The sequence below is a fragment of the Berghia stephanieae genome, chromosome 1 (assembly GCF_034508935.2).
Source record: "Berghia stephanieae isolate SIO BIC M18660-M18661 chromosome 1, UCSD_Bste_1.3, whole genome shotgun sequence".
In the NCBI taxonomy this organism is placed as follows: domain Eukaryota; kingdom Metazoa; phylum Mollusca; class Gastropoda; order Nudibranchia; family Aeolidiidae; genus Berghia; species Berghia stephanieae.
This window is the reverse complement of record NC_088360.1, coordinates 102178150-102204398: the sequence shown is the minus strand read 5'-3', so window position 1 is coordinate 102204398 and position 26249 is coordinate 102178150. Positions and strand designations below refer to the sequence as shown.

The following is a 26249-nucleotide window of genomic DNA, read 5'->3' as shown; positions in this document are numbered from 1 at the left end:
GTAAAAAGTTCTAGAATTACAATTAAAGCACCCAAGAAAAGGTAAGACATAGGGGAACTGGGAACAAATAGGGATCAGATGTAGATTCCAAGAGCACACTATCAATGTATTTAGTTTGAGATCACCTATAAGCCTCATCCGGACACAAGAATAAAATCCAACAAAGAGGAATACACTCAAATGCTTACATTATACATTTAAAATAACAAATATAATAATACATAACAGAGAGATGATTTACAAGGAAAAAAATATCATCTCCAAAACAATAACTATGCATTTGACTGTCTCCCTCTCAGCCAGGACTCCGACGAGGGCCAGGAAAAAAAAACAAGTAATCTCATTCCAAGACAAAGACAGAAAGCTTGTTGGATAAGATATAAGGGGATAGAAGACACAGTATGTATCTCCCTGCCCGCTATGGGAGCAGGATAAAGTAAAACAAGGGCACGTTGACAGAGGGAATAACCTTAATTAAATAAATACGTACTCTCTTGCTAATTCTAAGACAACTCATAAATCCCATATGATTATTATGGGGGACAGAAAAGAGGGACACTCGAGATATTATGTATTATAAAGTATCAACATATTACAATAAAACATAAATAAAACAAAGAGATGATTTGAACGATTTCTGTGGCTCAGTGGCTCAGCGGTACGGTGACTCTTCATGTCACAAAAGTCAAGCATTGTTAAGCGTGATCAGAGGGGGGTTGGGTGGTAGTGATCGTGGGAAAATTCAGCCCGACAATAATATATCCTTGGCAAAGACACTTAAACACATTACTCCACTCGACTCAGGTGTGAATGAGTACTTGACTACAGGCAGTGACGGACATTGTAAGAGTGTGAGTACAAAAACAGGCTACAATATGAAATGGAAATATGGTTCCACTGGCCTGCTGGGGGAATAAACGAATAAACATTGTAGAGCGCGTTGAGCATGGGAAATCCATGGAAACGCTATAGATAATATATGTTCATATTTATTAAGTTATTTATTTGAAAGAGGAAACAGATATCTCCGGAAAAAAAATGTACACTGATTATTTTCTCAGCCAGAAGATAATCAAGTGTTCACCGGGACGGGGGCTCACTGGATAGAAATAACTTGAAAGGGAACTCAACTGGCCCGGATGGGAAGGTGGAGGGAGGGGGGGGGGGGGGGACTAGAACTGAAAACAAGTTGACATTCATGGACCTCCTTCACTCAGTGAAGAAAATATATTATGCTGGATTATTAGTAAATGATAAACGTCAAATCAATACAAAATTATAGTTAAACAGTAAAGAGACAAATTATACAAATTAATCAAAACAATCCATTCATTATACGAGTCATACGAGTCATCGGAAAAATTCAAATGTTTATGAATTAGATATGACCAACTCAATTATGATCGAGAATACCAATTTTATCTTTAAGATCAAGTGATCGCGATTTATTGTAAACACAGAAAAATAGGAAATAAACATTTATTTATTTGTGACATTTCACTTCCATCAATGGACACAATATTAATATTAAACGGGTTTTGTTTTTTGTTTTTTGTTTTTTGAGATGGCGACTCCCAATCACAGAATTGTCAAAGCTGAAGGTCTAAACTATTGCCTGCTTTTTGTTTAGAAAAGGAAGAAAACCATGTGAATTTCATCATGTAATAACCGAAACATAAGGTGAGAACACAATGTCTACGTCTCAGATTTATCTGTAGTGTTTCTTGGTCCAAAGACGCCGTACAACTCTTGAAAACGAACCCAAATGTAGTCGGCCAAAAACGCCAAAAAGTCGAGTCCATAAGATCATCAAATGTGATATGAGAGTGATTAATGATTCAGGACATTTTTTTAAAAACTTAAAATCCCCCCAAAAAGCACTGTTCATGAAATTCTCCATGACATATTGGTGCAATGGAAAATGTGTGGCAGCTGGGTTCCAAAAATGTAAATAGAAGAATTCATGCTTCAAAGTTTCCCGAAAACTTCTGGATCGGTGTCAACATGACAGCGACACCGAGACAGATCTCATTCTTGGGCCTTTTGAGGACTGGAGAGCAAAAAATAATCTTTTGATTATCGCAGTACAAATCTGGCACAGTTTGACTTTTACCTATTCGGACTGAGTTATGACATGACCCCGGTTTCTTTTCGAACTTCCCTCTTTTATGTCCCGATGTCCTTAGTACGGCAGTAGATCTATATCGGGGAAGCAGATGCTGACATGCGAATTTATTAGGCTTTAGTCATCGGAAGTATGAAAGTGAATTCTATACTTTATGTAATTGAAGAAACTACACTGGATCACGGTTTCCTCGAACACACAATTCCCTCGAACCCATTCGAATGTTCCATTTTTTTCCTTATATCTCTTTGCATAAGTTTTCCTCGAACTACTGTTTTCTCGAACTGTTTTGCAAGAGGAGTTCAAGGAAACAGTGTTCGAGCGTATAAGTGCTCATTCTCATTGAAAGGAACCAACGATTTTAATGTTCTGGAATGCAATATCTAGCTAACCATGAAATGCTGCTGGTTAAAAAGAAATGATGCATTTATAGTTTTTATGGACAAAAAGGATTGAGTGTACATCATTTGTTTGTGTCGTCTAGGTCGATATGTAAAGGAATCTCACTGAGATCAATAAAATAAATAACCTAAGAATTGTAACTAAGATAAATTTTTTAAAAGTTAAAGTCAAGAGAACTAGGCAGTGATTTTAATATTGAAATGGTTAATGAATAGAGGCTTGATGTTTCATGTGATACGAGATGTTTAAGGTAACATCTAGCAGATGGACGAGTATTAAATGTGACAGCTTTTAGAGAATACTGCATTAATAAAGCCTGTGATATAAGATGAACGAAGATGAATTTGAATGGGTTTTCAATTCACACTAAAATCCAGGATATAAATGTTAACGGTTACACATAGTTATCTGTGTTAGTACAACTGATCTGGCGGGCAGAACAGGTGAGTATTTTACCTAAGCACACACCATCCATACAAAGCCAGAATGTGCACATGATGGTTGTATCTCTGGCAATAAACCAGAAATTTTCAAGGTTTCCGGGATTAAAAAAGTGGAGTCGTGAAAGAAGACAAATGGCATTTGTATACCGTCGACGACGACGATAATGATGATGATAAAAATATAAATAAGAGTAAGAGGAAGAAGTAATTGCAGTAGTTGTAGTAGTAGTAGTAGTACTAGTAGTAGTAGTAGTAGTAGTAGTAGTAGTAGTAGTAGTAGTAGTAGTAGTAGTTGTTGTTGTTGTTGTATTAGTAGTAGTAGTAGTAGTAGTAGTAGTAGTAGTAGTAGTAGTAGTAGTAGTAGTAGTAGTAGTAGTAGTAGTAGTAGTAGTAGTAGTAGTAGTAGTAGTACCATAAAGGCAGCAGCAGTAGTAGTTATGGCAATCAATGTCACATCGGCATTAGTAGTTATATCAATGGTTCACAATACAAGAAGGACGGTGATGGTGATGATGTTGATGATGATGATGATGATGATGATGATGATGATGGTGATGATGATGATAATGATGATGATGACGACGATGATGCTGATGACGATGATGATGAAGATGTTGACGATGATGATGTTGACGATGATGATAATGATGATGATGATGATGACGGCGACGATGATGATGATGGTGATGCTTATGATGATGGTGCTAATGATGTTTGTTTTGTTTTTGTTTTTAAGGGTTTTACGGCGCTTGCAACACATTTAGGTTATATTAGCGCCAGTAAAAAGGAAGAAAATGGGATAGTAAAAAGTTCTAGAATTACAATTAAAGTACCCAAGAAAAAGTAAGACAAAGGGTATCTGAGAACAAATAGGGATCAGATGTAGATTCCAAGAGCATACCACCAATGTACTTAGTTTGAAATCACCTACAAGTCTCATCCAGACACAAGCACAAAATCCAACAAAGAGGAATACACTCAAATGCTTACATTATACATTCAAAATAAAAATAATAATACATAACAGAGAGATGATTTACAAGGAAAAAAATATCATCTCCCAAAACAATAACTATGCATTTGACTGTTTCCCTCCCAGCTAGGACTCCGGCCAGAGCCAGGACAAAACCAAGTAATCTCATTCCAAGACAAAGACAGAAAGCATGTTGGAAAACAGATATAAGGGGATAGAAGACACAGTATGTACCTCCCTGCCCGCTATGGGATACAATACAAGAAGGACGGTGATGGTGATGACGATGACGACGACGATGATGATGATGATGATGATGATGATGATGATGATGATGATGATGATGATGATGATGATGACTATAATAATAATAATAATAATAATAATAATAATAATAATAATAATAATAATAATAATAATAATGATAATGGTGATGATAATGACGGGAAGATGACGATGATCGTAATCGTAATAATCATTATCACCATCATCATCATAACGACAACGACGATGACAAGGATGATGACGGCGACGATGATGATTCGTTTTAATTTTAATATGCATGACTTTTATAAATCGAACGTGGACCTATGAGTTTGATTCCATATTTTGCTTACAGTAGCAGTACTGTCTCAACTCTCGATTCTTTGCTAGTATACACGCCGGAGCGTTCCCGTATTTGTTTATCCTGCTTATGGCCTTGGGATTGACAGTCATCAAGAATTTAGTGAACGAATACTCCACCGTCACCTCGAAGTGCCCGCCACCTGGCGTCGTAAAGAACGTCAGCTGAAAAAGAATGGTGTTCAGCTTCGTTTTCTTGTCGCTCAGGATGGGTTCGAGGCCGCGATCGCCTGTTGTTTCTTTAAATTTCAGAATCGAGTCGCTCGTCTGTATCTGCACGGCCATCGTGACGTTTTCAATCGCCAGTTCGGCGCAATCACTACGGTACTCCGACGTTAAATCGTTGATAGTCGTGATGGCTTTCTTCAGAGCTTGCCTTCCGTCCCGGCCGTGAACATTCAGAGGTTTCCACTGCAGACACGAACACCAATGCGGTGCGATATCGGCATGTCCGCAGCTTCTCTGCTTGGGAATCTCTTTGAATAAGCTTATACCCCTGTCGGTTAAATTTCCAATTTTTCCACCGCTGTAGTGAAGAATATCTCGAAGAGTTTCGTGGATGTCCATCGGCGTGGTCAGTCTTTTGGAATTTATTTTTAAATTTTCTATGAGACCAGAGTAGGTTTCTCGGAACGATCGAGGAAACAGTAGAGAGAAATAAGGCATGCGCTCCTCGTGTTTTCCGGACAGAGTCGCACGGACAGAATAGTACCGAGCTCCGTGGTCTGCGAACAGTACGAGCAGGGTGTTGTTGAGATACCCCTCGTTTTCCAGAGTTGAAATGAGGTTTAAAAGGTCTTCGTCCGCCTGAAAATAAACGTAAATAGGAATAAATTAACTTAATGGTGCATTGTCTTGAAACATGTGAGTAGTTAAGTGCAATAACTATCAATTAACAATTCCAAAGATTTTGGGTCTGTCTACAACAGATCCATTACAAGAGAGATCACCACTATCAACATCATCATCCCAAAAACAACAATAACAAAAGTTGCATGATAACAAAAAGAAAAGACAATACCAAAAACAAACAAAAAAGGAACAACAACAACAACAACAACAACAACAACAACAACAACAACAACAACAACAATCGGATTTGAGCAAATAAACACGTGGACACCAAGACAACAGAGCACCAGCTAAGGGAAATAAATGTACTTTGATCCATAATCATGACGTGTTATTTTGTGATTATTGCCCTTGGTATGTAAACCAAATCAAAATAAATTGTTAGTTTTAGAGATAACGAAAAAATGTATGTATAGAAATGATAGGCCTCTTGTAAACATTTTCGCCTTTGTCTTATTGGATCTGATATTCAGGTACTGTATTTTTGATTCGAAAACACCCAAAACAAGCAACAAACGTTTATCATTTGCACTAAACGACACCCTGGGATCTAGTTTTAACTTATTTACAATAAATAACCTTTTAAATTCCGCTGATATCCGACAAGTAGGCAACCTACTACTACACATTATTACAGCGAGAAAGCTTCAGTGTCAGAGAATAACCTGCGGTGTTTCATTTTCTGACACCTGTTCTTTTCTTGTAACCCTCGTGTCGTGTATATATTTTCGACATTGCGAGCATTTATAACAATCTACTAGTACTAGTGCGAACTTTTCTGAGTTTTCATATAGATAAGGATGTTTCACATCGTCAGATTATAACTTCTTGATTCTCGTTAAAATACGGATCTTGTGTGTTCAATCAATGTAAAAGGAGTATGTTCACGTGCTTTACAGTGTTTTTGCTGCTGTCCATTGATAACATCAAAGGCATTGGTGATATAGATGGCTCCGGTAATTGTAAAGACCCATAGAGACCGGACCTCAAAAAGTGCGGTCATGGAATTTGTGGGCCATATTTGAGTCAGTCTGGGGTTACCTTTCATACTTCATTTTCAGAAATAGGATTCAATAGTCTGATGTCACGTCCGTCCAGCAACGAGCTGCTTGGTTCTAAACAAAGAAAATCGGTACTTTTATTCTTCATGCTGGCTAAAACTTTTTCACATGTCATGTGTTCAGAATGTATAAAAGTCAAAACATGATCAGATTTACAATGTTTCTCACTTCTGGATACCCTTTTATCCTCGTCGGAGAAGTATTTCATAAGGGCGTCCGCCATTGTTCTGATAGTTTAGAACCAGTTACTAAGTTACTATGCGTCATTACGAGGGAAGTGACGTCACGACTGTTAAAGCCTATTGTTTCCAACAGTTTGGGTTCCAATCCAAAATCATTATCATTTTTATCAGTATTTTTATACGGATCTCAACACTTTGATTTTTATTGTTTTCACTTGTATTATTTCATTTTTTTTAAAAACATAAGGTCTTCGTCTGTATTGTTCTTGTATGTGGACGCGGTAGGGTACTATGACTGGCCGCGGTCAAGACGTGCGGCCGCAGTAGGCCGTTCTTGCTCCAACATAACAGAATATACGGGAAAAATGTGGTTTACTTGACAGACTCTGATGATGCTCTCCGGTCTATTGAAAATTACCAGGACTCTGAAGCCGCACACACTGTGGAGGCCCTTGAGGGCTTATCTGATAAAACAGGAGAAATTGTGCTGCAGTGGATTCCAAGTCATGTAGGTATATATGGAAATGAAATTGCCGATCAACTGGCCAAGAAGGAGCCCAAAAGGAACAACCGAAGTCGTCAATCACTTACCATCAGCAAAAGAAAATAATAAAGCTAAAAATAGACAAAGAAAGGAATGACACACACCTGGAACACAACAAGCAGGATCCAATCCATGCCATTCAGCGAAGTAGCCAAGTCACTCTATTCCGCCTCCGAACAAGACACAATAGACTAAGAGGACATATGTTTACAAAGCTAGGTATTGGAACAACCCCTTATTGCCCATGTGGAACCGACCATGAAACCACTTTACATGTGCTTATGGATTGCCCATTATACAACGTGCAACGTTCGAACCACTGGGTCACCGCTACAACACTCAACACAAAGCTCTATGGTGAGGCTGAGGACCTAAAGCGGACCACAGACTTCATAGCAGATGTCGGACTGCAGCCATAGATGTCCATCAGAGGAACGAAGAAGAAGAAGAAGAAGCTCCAACATAAAACACCTCTTCAATTATGTCATTTCAATGCTACACGCACGTTTGCATGTATGAAGTCTAGAACGCGACCAGTCATCCAGTAAGCCAAATTATGGATTGCGTTTTATTCAGAATAAATTCTTAAAGAGCTTTTATATAGAGCAATATCCACTAAACGTGCTCAAAGCGCTTTACAACATAGAGCGACACAAAACCGTGCTTCTGGCCGAAAATATCAACAGTTTACAACGTCCTTACTGAACTGCAAAGTATTCCATTTATTCTACCTGAAGGCCATAAAATCTGATGGATCCAAATTTAAACTAGTTCTGTTACAATACTGACTATTATTATTATAGATTATTATTATTATTATTATTATTATTATTATTATTATTATTATTATTATTATTTATTAATATAGATTATTATTATTATTATTATTATTATTATTATTATTATTATTATTATTATTATTATTATTATTATTATTATTATTATTATTATTATTATTATTTCATATTATTATTTTAATATTATAATCATTATCGTTTTTATTATTGATATTGTTATTATTACTATTGTCTTTATTATCATAACGATTATTATCATTGTCTTTGTTATTATTATCATCATCATCATCATCATCCTCATTATTATTATTATTATTATTATATTATTATTATTATTATTATTATTATTATTATTATTATTATTATTATTATTATTGTTGTTGTTGTTGTTGTTGTTGTTGTTGATGATGATGATGATGATGATGATGATGATGATGATGATGATGATGATGATGATGATGATGATGACGACGACGACGACGATGATGATGAAATAAATAATGAAATTTAATACTCACAGAAGAGATAGGGTTGTTATCGTTATGGCTCAGCGTTGCGTAAAAGTGAAACAGGAACTTTGGAGCGTCCCCGTACATGTAGTGAATGTCTCTGATAAAATTGAACCAATTTTCATGCTTTGGTATGGAGCCGTGGCATCCCTGCGTATACTTTGGGTAAGTGGGATCCACGGCCAGGTAAAATGGACGCATGAAAAAATCCGTAGGCTCGTGTGCAAATCCCCGGAGTCTATAATTAAACGGCGCCATGCTGATCTCAGCGTCCGCCCAAGAAGTGATGTAACCATTTTTCTGAAAGTCTTTCCATATCCAAGGGAAACTGTCAACCGGCTTGGCACCTTTGAATTTTCTCCTAGCTTCTGGAAGCTCCTGCTCGTGTTTGCCTGTGAGGATAGGAAAGAGTGCTGCTGGTGTACCGTCTCCCATAATATTGTAACCCTCAAGTTCGATTGCTTGCAATTTGTTGACGAAATAGTCACGTGTTTTGGGCATGCGCCGTAGCCATGACATCCTAGACATGGAGTCAAATCCTAACATAACAACAGACAGACCCAACCCATCAGGAGGTAGTGGTATGTTTTTCGAACGTTCTTTTAGAGTGTTGTTGTGATGGACTCCTAGATGTAAATTTTCATAAACTGTCTGCGCCCCGCTACGGCACTTGACCTTGAAAAACTCGGAAAGCAGAGGCGTTTTATCTTGTACATTCTTTACAACCTGCCCATATTTGATCTTATAATCTCCCTGACCTCTGTGCAAAGGGTAAAGGTCACATTTATGATCCATTAACTTTTCCGTCGTGAAACGAAGAGTTCCATTTTCGACATAAACAAAATCTCTTTTACCCTTGCAAACGGGTCGTGGAATCTTTTTGTACAATTTCATCATGACGGGGTCATCTAGTGAGAGCACTGGCTGGACACAAGTGACATCATCGGGCCCAAATATTCCCGGGCTACCGTAACGGAAAAGAGAAGATAGAGTAAATAAAATCTCCCATACAAAAATAGCGCCGACGACGACTATCAAAATACATGCCAAGTTGTAAATGATTCGTTTTATGGCTCGCCGATGTAATCGACAATGAAACATTTTCCAACTTCAGCAATCTGTGAAGAGGTCTCATTCGTTTGATCGGGTGCACGGATGATTTTCAGAACTCAATACCTTGACCAATATCGGGACATAGCTACTGTTCTTGCATGGTCATGATAAGGTCAATACGTCTTTAAATGGAGGTGTGGTGGTCAAATCATGTCCTGAAATAAGTACAACAACAAAATCAAGAACGTTATTTTAACTTGAATTTGAACATTATTGAACGCTTTAAGACACACAAACAAAATAGCAGAACTAACGAACAATGGCATAATACAAGTTGGCATTGCTGGAATTGATTCTATTGAACTGCTGTTTACAATAATTTTATTGATCATGCTGCTGTGGCTACAACAACTGCTTGTATTACTACCACCAACATACTATTACTAACTACTAACTACTAACTACTAAGTACTAAGTACTAAGTACTAACTACTAACTACTAACTACTACTACTACTACTACTACTACTACTACTACTATAACTACTACTACTACTGCTTTACTACTACTACTACTACTACTACTACTACTACTACTACTACTACTACTACTACTACTACTACTACTACTACTACTACCACTACCACTACAACTACTACTTACTATTAATACGACAACGACGACGAAAACAACGACTACTACTACCACCACTTCCACAACTACAACCACGACTAACATTACAAGCACAACAACTATCACTACTACTACTACTACTACTACTACTACTACTAATACTACTACTACTACGACGACGACGACGACTACTACATTACTACACTACTACTACTACTATACTACTATACTACTATACTACTATTACTACTAATAAACATATACTACTACTATTAACTAATACACTACTACTACTACTACTGCTGCTGCTGCTGTAAATACTGCTACTATGACAACTACTAATGCTACTACAACAACCGACTACAACTACTACTACTACTACTATATATATACTATATATATATACTATGGATATAAGTATATATATATATATGTATATATATATATATTCGCGCATCACATTGAACTATATCCGAGTTTTATAATAGTTATGAACACCATCCCAACGTAGGGCATTATCTCTTAAGGATATCAACATATTTTAGGTTTCAGTAATATCGACGGATAGAAAATAGCTTAAATTAGACATTATATTTTTTTTTATTGTCCACACATGATGCCCTGAATGTATAATATATAGTATTATTACTGAACCTTATCATCAAAGCAAATTGCCACTGTAACAGATTTAACTGAGATCTGGCTGTAGAAAGGGTGTGTTAGTGGGGGGGGGGGGGGGGGGGGGGGGCGAGTAGTGTGGCTCAGCGGTATGGTCTTTACTTCGCATCGAGATGTTATCAGGTTCGATCCCCTCCCCCCCCCCCCCTCATCGCCATTAGGGATGAATTAAGAGATTAAATTTATTACTCTTTTCACTCACGACTAATAGGAGAAACGAAGTTGATCTCTTTGTTCTAATTGTTAAACATCATGTTTGTGTTTGGATTCGACTATAAAAGGTTACACACCGTTTTGTGTGTTGGTATGTTTGTTTACTATGGCTGGCGGATGTTGTGAGTATTTTACCTGAACGCTTAGCATCAATTGACGAGTTTTGGATAAGCAACTAACTCATTAGTTATCCGCGAAACCGCTCCCCTGCCGTGAATTTTCCTCATTCTTATTCCAGCAAGCACAGATTCAAGAGACAATTTTTTTGAAAATCACACCAGCTTTTTTAACTCACTCAAGCCTGACACCGACTATATCCGTATGAGATAAATTATAGGCATCGTATTGAAGCTAATGTTTTTAGTTTTTCCATGTTTATGGTAGTTTAATAAAACTATCCACGCACATGCTCATTTTTAATACATTTTTTCCAATTTTGAAATGTAGCAAAATCTCTAGGATTGAGTGAGTTAATTAAGAAAGAAAAAAAAAAGAAAATAGATTGGTAAATCTTATCTTCCTGTCAGCAAATTTTGTCCTCGGTCTAGCATCTCTTTTAATTATGTAGTATTTTCACGGTGGATCATTTGTCAGGCATTTATTCATTCAATTTGTCAATAAATAGTAGCATTGTAAAAACTCTAGAACAAACCTTAATAGATCAGTGAAAGTTTAAATTTTCTTAATATGACCATTGGTTATCCGCCGCCATTGATTTTTTAAAATAAAGAATTGAAAGGTAGGTGCAAAGTAGTCCTATGTTTTTTTTTCTATTAGGGTTAGCTCGAGATCGGATGATTTTTTAAAATATTAGGGTTAGTTATAGGTCTTAATAAAGGTGCTAGTGTGTTTGTTTTTTTTCTATTTACAAGGTTTTATGTTTTCTAAGGGTCAGTTGTAGGAATATTTGGGCTGTTTCCCTTAGCACGAGGAGCTTTCAGAAGGCTTCCCAATTTTTGTAAATACAGGCTATACGAGTGGTCAAATTGTTGGTAAAAACGTATATTATACTTGACTACTTCCCTCTCAGCCAAGGACTCTGGCCAGGGCCAGGACAAAACCAAGTAATCTCCTTCCAAGACACGGAAAGCGACATGGAAAAGGAAAGCAGATATTATATAGTCATAGGGGGATGGAAGAGATAGTAAGGGTGATATAACTGCTCATCACGGGAGGTCAAATGGAAATTGAAACTAACCTAATGTAAAATATTGAGGAGGCCTTCCGAAAGCTCCTCGTGCTAAGGGAAACAATCCAAATATTCCCACAAGTAAGTCTTAGAAAAAATAAAACAACCTAGTAGCCTAAACTAACCCTAATAGGAAACACACTAGCACCTTAACTAAGACATATGACTAACTCCAATAGAAAAATAATCCTCCGACCTTGAGCTAACCCTTATAGAAAGGAAAAAACCTAGGACTGCTTTCAACACTTTACAAATCAAATTGACGTCGGAAAACCAAAACAATAGTCGTATAACTTTCACTACTCTATCAACGTTTGTTCTTGAGTTTTTAAAATGCTACTAATATATTGACAAATTGAATAAACAAACGCATGATAAAGGTCTACGGTATACCAATTGAAAGAAATGCTAGCACGAGGAGCTTTCGGAAGGCCTCCCAAATATATTGCTCTAAACCGATGTGGACTTATTTACAAGTCTGATCACCCAATTCCTTTTGTGCTCAACCAAGGCCAACTATATAGATAACTATGAAGATGGCCTTGGCTCAACTCATTGTATTGTAACGCCCAGTAGTTTTAGAAATATTTGACTCCAAAGAGTAAAAATCTATTTTTAACGGACTTCTGGTAATCTCGCACGAGTTTTGTCGCTTAACAAAATCTACAATGACCTTTTTTCTAACTGTGTGCCAACTTTCAGTCATATTCATCGATAAACAGCGTCGTAATTAATTTTTTAAAATAGCATAGACGAAACGGCTTCGTCCCATATTTTGACGCGAATTCGGGCACTTCGTGAGCGAAAAAGAGGCCCAAAGATTTGTGCGGGATAGTCATTGCTAAATTATTGTTGTAATGGAAATCTCAAAATATGACGCAAAATATTGTCCATTACAACAATGTTAAATTAAGCCCATAAGTTGGGTTGGGTTTTAGACCTGCATAATATGCATACGTCGCTCTAAAACACAACAAATGTATTTAAAGAAGCCAATAATTGAGTAAACAGACCTGTAAATCTGTAAATACAAGTAGAACACTTGAATCATGCATTAGATGGCACTATTGTAGTTTACTCTCTAGGCTACAAAATCATTTCGATTAGAAAAAACGCAACCTATTTAAATCCGGTGCTAGACCGTGCACTTTCTTTGTTCTTTTCCATTCCTCTTTGTTCCTCGATATTGTTGTAAATTCGGTTTTATTGGCATTGACTTGGAGGTTATATTTCATGAGGGTATTTTGTATGATGTCTATATTTGCTGGTGTTGATCCAATATAATCTACATCATCTGCATAGGCGATTTCTCTAGGGATTGCATTCTCAATATGAGTCGTTGATTTTGGAATGACTTTTCGAACTTTTTTCAGAGCGTGTTCTAAGTATATTGTGAACAGAATCGGGCTCAGACTATCTCCTTGGGGGGTCCCATTTATAGATCGATACAAATCTGAAGAAGTGTGTGTGAAATGTACCAAACAAAACAAGAAAGAAAAACACACACACAAAAAAAAAAACAATCCCAAAAGATCGACTGGGGATCGAACCTCAGACCTTCTGAATACCGGTCATACTCTTATGGGTAGTGTGCGCTTGGCTAAGAAACTCACAACATTGCTATCCAGAAGTATAGATAGAACGAAGATGACGTAACTCGGATCTTTGTTATTGTTTTTTGCCATCCGCGTTTATGAATATTTCTCACTAAACTGTATTAACCAGACTATAAACGTTTAAGGTTACACATATGTGTTGGTTCGTCATACTTCCGGATGGCAATGTTGTGAGCTTCTTACCCAAGCGTAAACGATCTATAACGGAGCAACACACAAAACTATGTGTAACCATGAATTTTTATAGCCTGGTTAATACTGTTAAGGGAGAACTACTCATAAACATGGATGGCAAAAAAAACAATAATAAAGACATGAGTGACACCAACTCCATTCTATCTATAGATAGTATGCGCTTGGCTAAGAAGCTCATAACATTGCCATCCGGAAGTATAACGGACCAACACACAAAACTGTGTGTAACCATGAATTTTTATAGTCTGGTTGATACAGTTTAATGAGAATCACTCATAAACGCGGATGGCAAAATACAATAACAAAGGCTTGAGTGATGTCATCTTCGTTCTATCTATAAGAAGTCAAGCTGGTTTGGTTCCAAAACATATGCTTAATCTTCTCTGTAATAGGCTTCAACAGTCATGATATCACTTCCCTCGTAATGACGCATAGTAAATTAGTTACTGGCTCTAAACTATCGGAACAATGGCGGACGCCCTTCTGAAATATTTCTCCGACGAGCATAAAAGTGTATCCAGAGGATAAAAACATTATAAAGATGATCATGTTTTGACTTTTATACATTCTGATTACATGACATATGAAAAGTTCTAGCCAGCGTGAAGAATATAAAGTACCGATTTTCTTTGTTTAGAACCAGGTTTAGAGCCAGTTACTAAGTTACTATGCGTCATTACAAGGGAAGTGACGTCATGACTGTAGAAGCCTATTATCAGAATGAGCGATTCGAAATGAGGGTATAGAGTCTTACCCAGGAAAAGACGAAAGTACCTACAATAGGAATTGGACCCCGTGCAATGCCGTGTAAAAAGTTCTCAACTAACACTAAAGAAGAAGCACATAATATTTGAACATAGTTGTTTGCATGTCAGCTTACCGCTCAAACAACCCAGCCACTAAGGTCCGGATCGCCCTGGTTACATGTGGTATGACACTCGCTTTCGAGTCTGTGGGTCCTTAGTTCGAGTCCTTCTCCCCATTCTCTCACCGCACTCAGATGCAAAATGAGTACCTGACCGGTGATACAACGTTGTCTCTGTCCAACAAAAAAATAGTAATAGCGCCTCATATGCGTGATGTCTTGTCACACATGGTAAGCGTAGCACTGTTGGCTTAGGACCCCTTGTTAAAAGCTTGGAGAACATTAAGTGGATAACGAGCTATATAAAACTTTAAATGTATTACTCATGAAATTGATACTATGCCTCTAGGTAAAATATTCGCTACATCCGCCAGCTACATGCAACGTACCAACGCATAAAACTATGTGCAACCTTGAACGTAAAATATGGTCTGATTCATATAATTTTTTGAGAACTAACATAAAGATTGCTACCAAAAAAACAAAAAAAAACAATAACAAAGAGCTGAGTGGTGTCAGTTTTGTTCCATCTATTCGTATTGTAAAATGTTAGAATACCTTACCGAACAAGTAGGGAAACAAAAAATCAAGAAGCATCAGCAAAGATCCGTTAAAACAGCACACCATACACAATACACAGCAATCAATGGCAAGAAGAAGTGGATAGTTTTCATCTTATACACACTTTGAATGATTTTCAACGAAATCCGAAATGCAATAGGCTAGAGGATTTAGCTTGATTACTCAAAACAAATAACACCGGCACTTGTCATAACACTTATATTTATCTTAGCTACACGGTGTGCTCTCCATCCACACAACTTTATATCTCGAAAGTAATGATTTCAGCTTCCCATGCCATACTCTGAAAAAACACATTAAAAATGTTTTTGACCAAAAGAAAAACTCGTATTTCAAATATCAATGGAACTACCGAATGAACTCCCATGTTTGAGAGTTTTTGACAAGTAGAGGGTCATTTTAATTGGTCGATGCTCGAAAGACACGTTTTCTTGCCAAAATCTTAAAGTGAGTTTGTTTTTGTTTTTATAGAATTCGGCAATACATAGGAATGAGTAAAGACAGATTTGCACAGACTGCTAAACACCTTTCTAAATTTTGGTAAGAAAACGTTTACCTCTAACTTCATTTATCGAGCGATAGAAATTATCGCAAACTTGGGATCACAGGAGTCTTGGGTTTAGGACTTTCTGACAAGTTGTAGGATAGTTTGAATCTACAGACACAGTAAATGTTTCCTGGCCAAAGTAAAAAACCGTTTTGTCAATGAATGTCTGTGGTAGTGTGTAGCATCTCTTGACGCTCTACATTCAAAGCATCGTACCTGTTGGAAACAATAATAATAAGTCTAGTATAGGTCACTACCGGTTCAACCATGGTGTGTATATATTACGTTGGTTCATACCTGTGTGTGTTTGTGTGTGTGTGCGTGTGAGAGAGAGAGAGAAGGGAGGGGGGGGGGGGGGGAGTGTGTGTTTGTGTGTGTGTGTGTGCGTACATGGTCAGTAAATTTGTGTGTATAGTGTATAGGCTAATAGGCTAAGTGACAGATAACGATGAAGGGGGCGGTTGCACAACGTAACATGTTAACAATGTACTAAACTGCACTGGGCTTTACCAGGAGATCGGTGGCGAACAGGCACTGATGTCATTTGCAACCGCCACCTAACTTAAAATTACTCTCGACCCAACAATAAATATTGACTCTCTTCCCTTTCTTTATCCATTACCTCGAGCAAATAATGTGTCTTTAGGGTTTATTCCTAGTGATAACCGGAATAACCCAGGCGTCAGCCGCAGTGCAGTGCGCCGGCAAAGTGAGCTGGGGCAGGGTGACATACCCAAGGCCACTCAGTGCAGTGGGTAGGGTAGTTGGATCACATCCATCTGTAATATATTCGGTACCGTTTGGGTACGAAGCATAAACCAAACTGCTGAGCCACACTGCCCCCTAATCATGAATGCATTGATGATACGAGATATTTGAAAAGATAAAGGTTGAAAAAGGTAAACATGACATGTGATAGAAAATGAGAGAAAGAAAAATAATAATGTAAATAAAGAGGAGGAACAAGTTTACCCTTGCTCCCCTCCTCCCTCCTACACCCCCCCCCCCCCCCCCCCCCCCTTTTTTTTTTTTTCCAAATAACACACACACACACATACACACGCACAAGCACGCATACACACAGAAAGGCACACGTTAACATGTTTATTCACGTGCATACTTGCGTTACAGAAGAAGACGACATGATACACCGAGGCCAGAGAATATGAAAAAAAAAAAAGGGGGGGGGGGGGGGGTAAGAAATAACAGAATAAGAAAGTAAGAAGGAGAAAGAGAGAAAGCGGGAAAGAGGAATAGAGAGGAGGGAAAGAGAAGGAGAGGGAGGGTGAGAATAATGAGAAAGAGGGGGGAAGAAAGGAAAATATGTAGAGATAAGAGAGAGGGAAAGAGAGAGAGAGAGAGAGAGAGAGAGAGAGAGAGAGAGAGAGAGAGAGAGAGAGAGAGAGAGAGTAGAGTAGAGTAGAGAGAGAGAGAGAGAGAGTAGAGTAGAGTAGAGAGAGAGAGAGAGAGAGAGAGAGAGAGACCGTAGCCATAGGAAACATATAGATAGAATGCGCTTGGCCAAGGAGTTCACAACATTGCCATCCGGAAGTATAACGGACCAACACACAAACTCTGTGTAACCATGAACTTTTATAGTCTGGTTAATACAGTTTAGTGAGAACAACTCACAAACGCGGATGGCAAAAACAATAACAAAGGCCTGAGTGACGTCATCTGCATACTATCTATAGATAGTTCGAAGATGACGTCACGCAGGCCTTTGTTATTGTTTTTGCCATCCGCATTTGTGAGTTGTTCTCACTAAACTTTATTAACCAGACTATAAAAGCTCATGGTTACACAGAGTTTGTGTGTTGGTGCGTTATACTTCCGGATGGCAATGTTGTGAATCTCCTAGGCCAAGCGCATTCTATCTATAGATAGTATGCGCTTGGCTAAGAAGCTCATAACATTGCCATCCGGAAGTATAACGGACCAACACACAAAACTGTGTGTATCCATGAACGTTTATAGTCAGGTTAATACAGTTCAGTGAGCATTACTCATAAAACGCGGATGGCAAAAACAACAACAAAGACCTGATTGACGTCATCTTCGAACTATCTATAGATCTTTGTTATTGTTTTTTGCCATCCGCGTTTATTCGTAATGCTCACTGAACTGTATTTACCTGACTATAGATAGTATGCGCTTGGCTAAGAAGCTTATAACATTGCCATCCGGAAGTATATCGGACCAACACACAAAACTGTGTGACGTCACTCAAGCCTTTGTTGTTATATTTTGCCATCCGCGTTTGTGAGTAATGCTCACTGAACTGAATTATCCCGACTATAAACGTTAATGGATACACACAGTTTTGTGTGTTGGTCCGTTATACTTCCGGATGGCAATGTTATGAGATTCTTAGCCAAGCGCATACTATCTATAGCCTAACACGAGAACCCTCAAGGACTTGCAGTTTGACGTCATTTTTTAGGTTTGTGTAGCGTCTAGTGAGTTGTCGTTAGTAGAGCTCAAGGAAACAAGTTATTTCATTGGTTGAACTATTGAATACAACTCACGATTTGTTTTCTTTTGTGGCAAACGACTGGCCTTTTGACGTCATTTTTTGGTCAATGTCAGGCTATAACATAAACTATAGATAGTATGCGCTTGGCTAAGAAGCTCATAACATTGCCATCCGGAAGTATAACGGACCAACACACAAAACTATGTGTAACCATGAACTTTTATAGTCTGGTTAATACAGTTTAGTGAGAATCACTCACAAACGCGGATGGCAAATAACAATAACAATAACAATAACAAAGGCTATCTATAGATAGAATGAAGTTGACGTCACTCGGGTCTTTGTTATTGTTTTTTGCCATCCGCGTCTATGAGTAATTCTCACTAAACTGTATTAATCAGACTATAAACGTTTAAGGTTACACATAGTTTTGTGTGTTGGTCCGTTATACTTCCGGATGGCAATGTTGTGAACTTCTTAGCCAAGTGCATACTGTCTATAACTTTATAATGGACAAACAGACAGGCAGACAGAGAAACACAGATAGATAGGTTGATAGTTTGAAATTTAGATAAATGGATAGAGAAATCGACAAAGATAGAGGGATAGAAATAGATAGATAAATAGATAGATAAATAAATTAATAATTTAGAAAATAGATTGAAAAGATAATTTGATTGAAAGACAGACAGACAAATAGACATATACACACACACACATAGACAGGTAGGCAGACAGATAGATAGATAGATAGATAGATAGATAGATAGATAGATAGATAGATAGATAGATAGATAGATAGATAGATAGATAGATAGATGGATGGATGGATGGATGGATGGATGGATGGATGGATGGATGGATGGATGGATAGATAGATAGATAGATAGATAGATAGATAGATAGATAGATAGATAGATAGATAGATAGATAGATAGACTGACAGACATTCAGACATAATATCAAAATAGAGAGAGCATTAAATAGAAAGAAGGTGTGAAGTGTAGAGAGAATGAGGAGGGGTTTGTTGAAGCGTAATGGGGGTATCTAATCGTAATAATAATATTCTGTGGGCACCAGCGACTGCATGGGAATAGAGAAGAGTGGAATGGAGGTTTGTCATAGAGAGTCGAGAGGACGAGTATGGATGGGCAGGACACTCTAATCTGTATCGATCTACACATCTCATCGACCTTTGTCCTCCTCATCCTCCTTCCTCCATTTTTTGAGACAGAAGAGCCCATATTCCCACTTCTCGTCCTCGCTCTTAATAAATTATGGTTGGTTAGCCGGCTATTCACACACACACACACACGCGCGCGCGCGCGCGCACACACACACATACACATGTATGTACAACCCCGTTCCTTCCTCCAGAAAATTATTAAATTTTATTTATATATGTGTCCAATCGTCTCAGAATGGTATAATATTATAGAGGTATAATGATAACAGTCGACGTGCACTTATTTGCAGGTCTGATAACCCAATTCCTTATGGGCTCATTGTTGTAAATGAAATCTCAAAAAAAAAAGACGCAAAGTATTGTCCCATTCCAACAATGTTAAACTAGACCCATAAGCCGGGTCGGGTGTCAGACCTGTATATATGTACACGTCGAAAAGGTATAATGATCATGATGCTGAAAACTGAATCTCAAGCTTAGCTCACAAATTTTGAGTTAAAACATTTACCTTCATTAGAGAGGGTGAGTTTATTATTTCAACTTAAAAAGTAATAATTTTAATAATAATTTGACCTAGTTCATTCAGATAATAAAATTAAATATAGCGGTGGGTCATATGATGGGAGTTTCACTGTACTTTTATTATATCGCTTCATCTTTTGGGCATTATGGATTCTTGTTGCAATGTTCAATAAGTATTAGAATTTTTAAATTTTTATAAATGGTGTGATTTTTTTCCTAATTTCTAAAACAATTTGCTCAGTCGGTTGTCGCTTACGACTCCTGCCGACGCCATTATTAATTTGCGAGTGATGAGTAATGACAAACATGATGTTTGATCAGTTAGGGTTGAAGGGCGCGGGGGAAAAGGGGGAGGGGGGGGGAGGGGGGCTCAGGGGATTTCCGGTCGATAAAAATGGCGTGCTGTGAAACTAGGGAAGTCCTTCCATATGATTCTATTTTGAATCCAAATATTTGGATTTAATTCTAGTTTCTTAGATTTAGGTTCTTCTCTCGGGGCACATCAGATTGATTTATATAATATAGGTCGACAGAGTGATAAATGGATCGATGGATAGAGGGATCGAGAAAGATGGAGGATAGAAATAGATAGATTATTAGATAGATTGAAAGATAGTTTGATCGATAGACATACAAACAGAGAGATATACAGACAGACAGACAGAAAGACATATATATGTCTTTTATATATATATATATATATATATATATATATATATATATATATATATATATATATATTATATATATAAGGAACGAATTTGACTTCACTCAGCCTTTTGTTATTGTTTTAAGTTAGCCAATTTAATTATAAGTTCTCATTAAATTATATAAATCAGACTATAAGCATTAAAAATTATACATATTTATGTGTGTTGGTACGCTAAATCCGGATGGCGGACGTTGTATTTTACCTAAACGTATAACACCAATGTCTAAGGTAGATGGATGAGTATAAATCGACGAGAACAGTGCACTTAAACTTAATTACAAGGGAAAATAACCCAAAAGCATTTTAAACGAACATACGTAAGATATTTTTTTTATAATTTACGAGCATTCATAGAGACAAAAAGACAGTCATAGCAGACATATCATCTTTTGTTTAGTTTTTGTTTTTAAGGGCTTGCAATACATTTGGGTCAGTAAAAAGGAAGAAAACGGGATAGTCAAAATGTTAGGAGGTTTACAATTGGAAGCATACGAGAAAAAGTAAAACAAAGGGGGGGGTGTTCAAATAGGGAACAGATGTAGATTCCAAGAGCACTCCATCATTGTACGTACTTAGTTTGAGATCACCTAAAAGTCTCATCCAGACACAAGCACAGATCCCCACTAAGAAGGACACACTCAAATGGTCACAAACCAATATATATTTATAACAAAAAATGTAACAGTACATAAAAGAGAGATGATTTAGGCTACACGGAAAATAAGGTAATCTCCCAAAACTCTATACATTTGACTGTCTCCCTCAAAGTCATGGGGTCCGGCAAGGGCCTGGACAAAACCAAGTAATCCCATTCCAAGACTAAAACAGAAAGCATATTTATTGGAAAACATGTCGGGGGTTAGAAGTTGAAGACAGTAATATTGCCTTCCCGCCCACTATGAGAGGTCAGTAACCCCACCCAGACATGTCATCTTTAAAACACTTACAGATTGAAAGACAGACTAAAAGAAGATCCCCTTTGTAATGAATATCATATTTGATCAAGTGAAACCAAAATCCAAGAGCTGTTGAGAGAACGCGTCTGAAGAATAGCAATAATTAACGGTATCTAATAAACCACGATTTTTACCTAATTTCCACCGAATCACAATCAAAATATTATTATTATATCCCTCCACATATAGTTTTTTTTTTTTGTAACTTGGCGTGTTTTGGATTACAAATTAAAATAATAATGTTATCAAAATTCGAAGTTTTCCATATGCTGTGTAGCTGTACCGAAGTAAACGGATATGTCATTTGTTTTTGTTTTTTTTCGTGAGAGTTAGCACAGCGTGCACTGACTTCGTTATTCTTCGAACTACACGGGCACAACAGGCCGCGCTTGTGGCGGCGCCATTTTCGTGTACTGTGAGTGAGGGAGTTAGTGAGTGAGTGGCTAAGCTTTAGGCACTAAACCAGTGTGAGCATTAGTTTGTTTGCGTGTCTGTTTTTGTGTGTCTGGGTGTTTGGGAGGTGCGTGGCCCTTGGAATCAGTCCTAAATTATTTTATTTTTCGGTTATTTCAATGTCTTTTGATGTTATGCGTTTAGTTTTGTTTTGTTTTGTTTTTTAAATACTCACAGCTAGATGTTTACTTACCAACACAAATAAATAACAATGTGAAATTGAATAAAAGCTTCAATTTAATTACGAAAACAGATAGAATGGACGTTTTGGGATTTCCCCTTTATCAAAAAACAGGATGAATGAAAACACAGATAAATGAGATAATGTGGTAGTGAAAGAGGCGTTGTTAAGATGAATAATTGATGGGCAGGTAGTAGTATGCTCTTTGTAAGGAAGCACGAATTAAAATAGAACAATATATAGATCTATTTCTAAAAGGTGCGCAAATAATTAAGTGAAAAGAGGGTAGGAACTGTGTAATGCAGTTTATAAAGTGAAATATAAAAACGTCTAGACTATTGTGGGAAAACAAATATAATGGAATTGAAAATTTAACAAAAATTAAGGGATGTCGGTATAAGTATAATCATTAGTGGCAGTAACTGCAGCAAGCAACAGCAGTACTTTTAGTAGTAGTAGTAGTAGTAGTAGTAGTAGTAGTAGTAGTAGTAGTAGTAGTAGTAGTAGTAGTAGTAGTAGTAGTAGTAGTGGTAGTAGTAGTAGTAGTAGTAGTAGTAGTAGTAGTAGTAGTAGTAGTAGTAGTAGTAGTAGTAGTTAGTAGTAGTAGTAGTAGTAGTAGTAGTAGTAGCAGCAGCAGCAGCAGCAGTAGTAGTAGTAATAGTAGTAGTAGTACTAGTAGTAGTAGTAGTAGTAGTAGTAGTAGTAGTAGTAGTAGTAGTAGTAGTGGTGGTGGTGGTGGTGGTAGTAGTAGTAGTAGTAGTAGTAGTAGTAGTAGTAGTAGTAGTAGTAGTAGTAGTAGTAGTTAGTAGTAGTAGTAGTAGTAGTAGTAGTAGTAGTAGTAGTAGTAGTAGTAGCAGCAGCAGCAGCAGCAGTAGTAGTAGTAATAGTAGTAGTAGTATTAGTAGTAGTAGTAGTAGTAGTAGTAGTAGTAGTAGTAGTAGTAGTAGTAGTAGTAGTAGTAGTAGTAGTTGTAGAAAATACAATTTATTATCAAAGATGATCCCCAAGTCCCTTCTCTAAGCATGTAGTTTGCATAACAGCCATATCATTGTCACCCATGTAATAGGAGAATAAAGGGTTAGCCCTACCAATGTGCAGCACTCTACATTTAGTAATATCATAATAAGGCTGCCAATTTTCAGACCAATTGTACAGTGAATTTATATCATTTTGTAAGATATCTTTATCTAACGTTGGTGCATAAATTTTGGTGTTGTCAGCAAAAAAAAATACATTTTATAGTATCAGGTGGATCATTTTAAAAAGGGGAAAACAGATAAAACCATGGAAGAAAATTAGAAATAAAACAAACAAAAATCATCCATTCCTATAACTGACTTTTTATGAATATTCAGTCATATATGGATTTTAAAGCAAAAAGTTTCCTATCAATGGAATTTTAAAATTCATTAATATCTTTAGCATTTTTAGTTTTAAAATTCAGACTTTTCCATGTTTTTGGCAGAATGGAATATAAATGTTGTTCTAAAAATACAATAACAAAGAGCTAAGTGACGTCGATTTCGTTCATTTTACAGAAGGAACGTAATTAACGTCACACAGCTCTTTGTTATTGTTTTTAGCCACCCATTTTTTTTATGAGCAGTTCTCACTAAATTGTATTAATCAGATAATAAACGTTTAAGGTTAAACATAGTTTTGTGCGTTATATCCGGCTGACGGATGTTGTATTTAATCTAAACACATAGCATCAATAGAAGGACCATGATCGCCCCTACATTATAAGGAAACTACGATCGTTTGATTCCAGCACAAAAACGATCCAAAAATTTACAACTCCCTGAGTTTTTTTGTTTTTTAATTGCGCAATATCCACTAAACGTGCTCAAAGCATAGGACGAGGTATGACCCCTATTATGCGATATTAATTTATTTTTTTTCCGACGGAGAGAACGCTATTATCGGCCAGGTGCTTATTTTACACCTGAATACGGTGAGAAAATGTGGGTAAAGACCCTTTTCTGAGGATTTCAACTAGTGCGGGGCGGTCCTTGGCAAGCTTAAGGACCACGGTCCTACGGTCCTTGGGAAATGAAGACCGCAAGGACCGGTCCTAGGACCGGTCCTTTTCGACATTGAACATTCCTGAGAGACTGTTGGAAATTCGAACCGGTTTGACCTTTGAGACCGTGGGATCGTTCATTCTTGAACCGTTAAAGACCGCTACACGATGAAAACCGTGGTCTACAGGAGTAAAACACACGGAGTAGTCACACTCATTTCAAATTGTAACCTAATTAGAGAAGAGGGGTGATGCCTTCTTTATTTGCTCACCGTACTTCATTGTTACTTCGATAATTTAATAAAATTTGAAATTTATCCCCATTAACGGAGATAATGGCATCGCCCAAGGCGTTGATCGAGTTGTTCGTGGCGTTGATACACACACGCATCTCCTACCCCCCCTCCCCCCCCCCCCCCCCCCCCCCCCCCCTCCACACACAACATTAGAGGGCAGCGAGCATTGAAGAGTAAGAGAGAGACGTGAAGTTATAATAAGAGGGGGTGGATGAGGTAATAAGAGGGGTCGATGGTGACTTTTCGCCAGATCTAACAAACTCAGCTACCCATTCATTGCTGAGTAGACAGGGATTTAGAAAAAAACTCGACTGCACCCGGGATCGATCTCTGGCCCTTTGCGTATAAAGAGAGTGCTCTATCAACTGAGCTATCGGGGTCCCCAAATATTCTATTGGACTTTTTAAAATTCAGACGTTATAACTGGTTTTTTTGGAAGGAAGAAACTAATGAAACTCATATTATTTGATTAGTAAAAACACCAAACGAAATTTTAATATAATTGTATTATTTTAAATGACAACACTGCGATAGAAAGGAGTGGTGACAAGAGATGGACAAAAGAAAACAAAGAATCGGATTTGCTACTTGCTAGGTTCGACACACACACACACACACACACACACACACACAAACACACACATCTTTAGTAGTCACATACATTTCAAACAATAACCCATTAGAGAAGAGGGGTCATGCCTTCACCATAGATCATTGTCATTGCGATCATTATGGTGTAGTAAATTTTGAAATTTACCCCGTATAATGGAATCGTCCAAGGCGTGCGCCTCCTGTTCCCCCCATCTCACACACGAAAGGGCGGTTTGCGGAGTGAAGGTTGGTGGTCGTCTGCCTGTATGGTCGTCTGTGTCGTTTAGTGTATGGCAAAGGGGGGTGGGTGCGATTAATTAAGTGGGATGGGTGGTGATTGGTGGAAGATAATCAACCGAAGGCAACGAATCGCTGGGGAAGTAGTAGGCTATGGCGCGAGACCGAAGGTGATCAGACCGGTCTTCAGCGCGGCACTAGTTGAAAGGTGATAAGAAGTGAGGACCGCCGCCGGTCTTCACTATGGGACCGATCCCCGGTTCACAGCTAAAAGACCGTGGGACCGGTCCTTTGGACTCAAACCCATGGTCTTCCGTTAAGTGTTCTCACATACGGGTTTACATTATGTTACGGACCTTGTTACACTAAAAGATGCAAGCTGCAACGAGTCATCCGGGAGGCGTCCAAAATTATTAAGGTCAAATGTCAAACATGATAGCCTTGATACAATAGCCTACGCTTCACCAGTCATGACGTCACTTCCCTCGTAATGACGCATGGTAACTTAGTAACTGGTTCTAAACTATCGGAAC

General features: G+C 37.7%; 1 protein-coding gene across 5 annotated transcripts; it reads right to left on the bottom strand.

Moving 5' to 3' along the window:
- Window positions 1-1416: 1416 nt before the first annotated feature.
- Window positions 1417-22541, bottom strand: LOC144962579 (uncharacterized). 5 transcript variants are annotated; one of them, XM_078895633.1, is made up of 4 exons: window positions 22070-22541; window positions 16093-16299; window positions 8522-9780; window positions 1417-5374 (listed from the first exon to the last, which is right to left on the bottom strand). In XM_078895633.1, exons 3-4 carry the CDS (start codon window positions 9611-9613, stop codon window positions 4532-4534), a joined length of 1935 nt encoding a protein of 644 aa, XP_078751759.1. In that variant the 5' UTR covers window positions 9614-9780; window positions 16093-16299; window positions 22070-22541; the 3' UTR covers window positions 1417-4531. The 5 variants fall into 5 exon arrangements, with proteins under 5 accessions (XP_078751759.1, XP_078751763.1, XP_078751760.1 ...); XM_078895637.1 differs by lacking the exon at window positions 16093-16299 and adding an exon at window positions 14970-15128; XM_078895634.1 differs by lacking the exon at window positions 16093-16299.
- Window positions 22542-26249: the final 3708 nt, after the last annotated feature.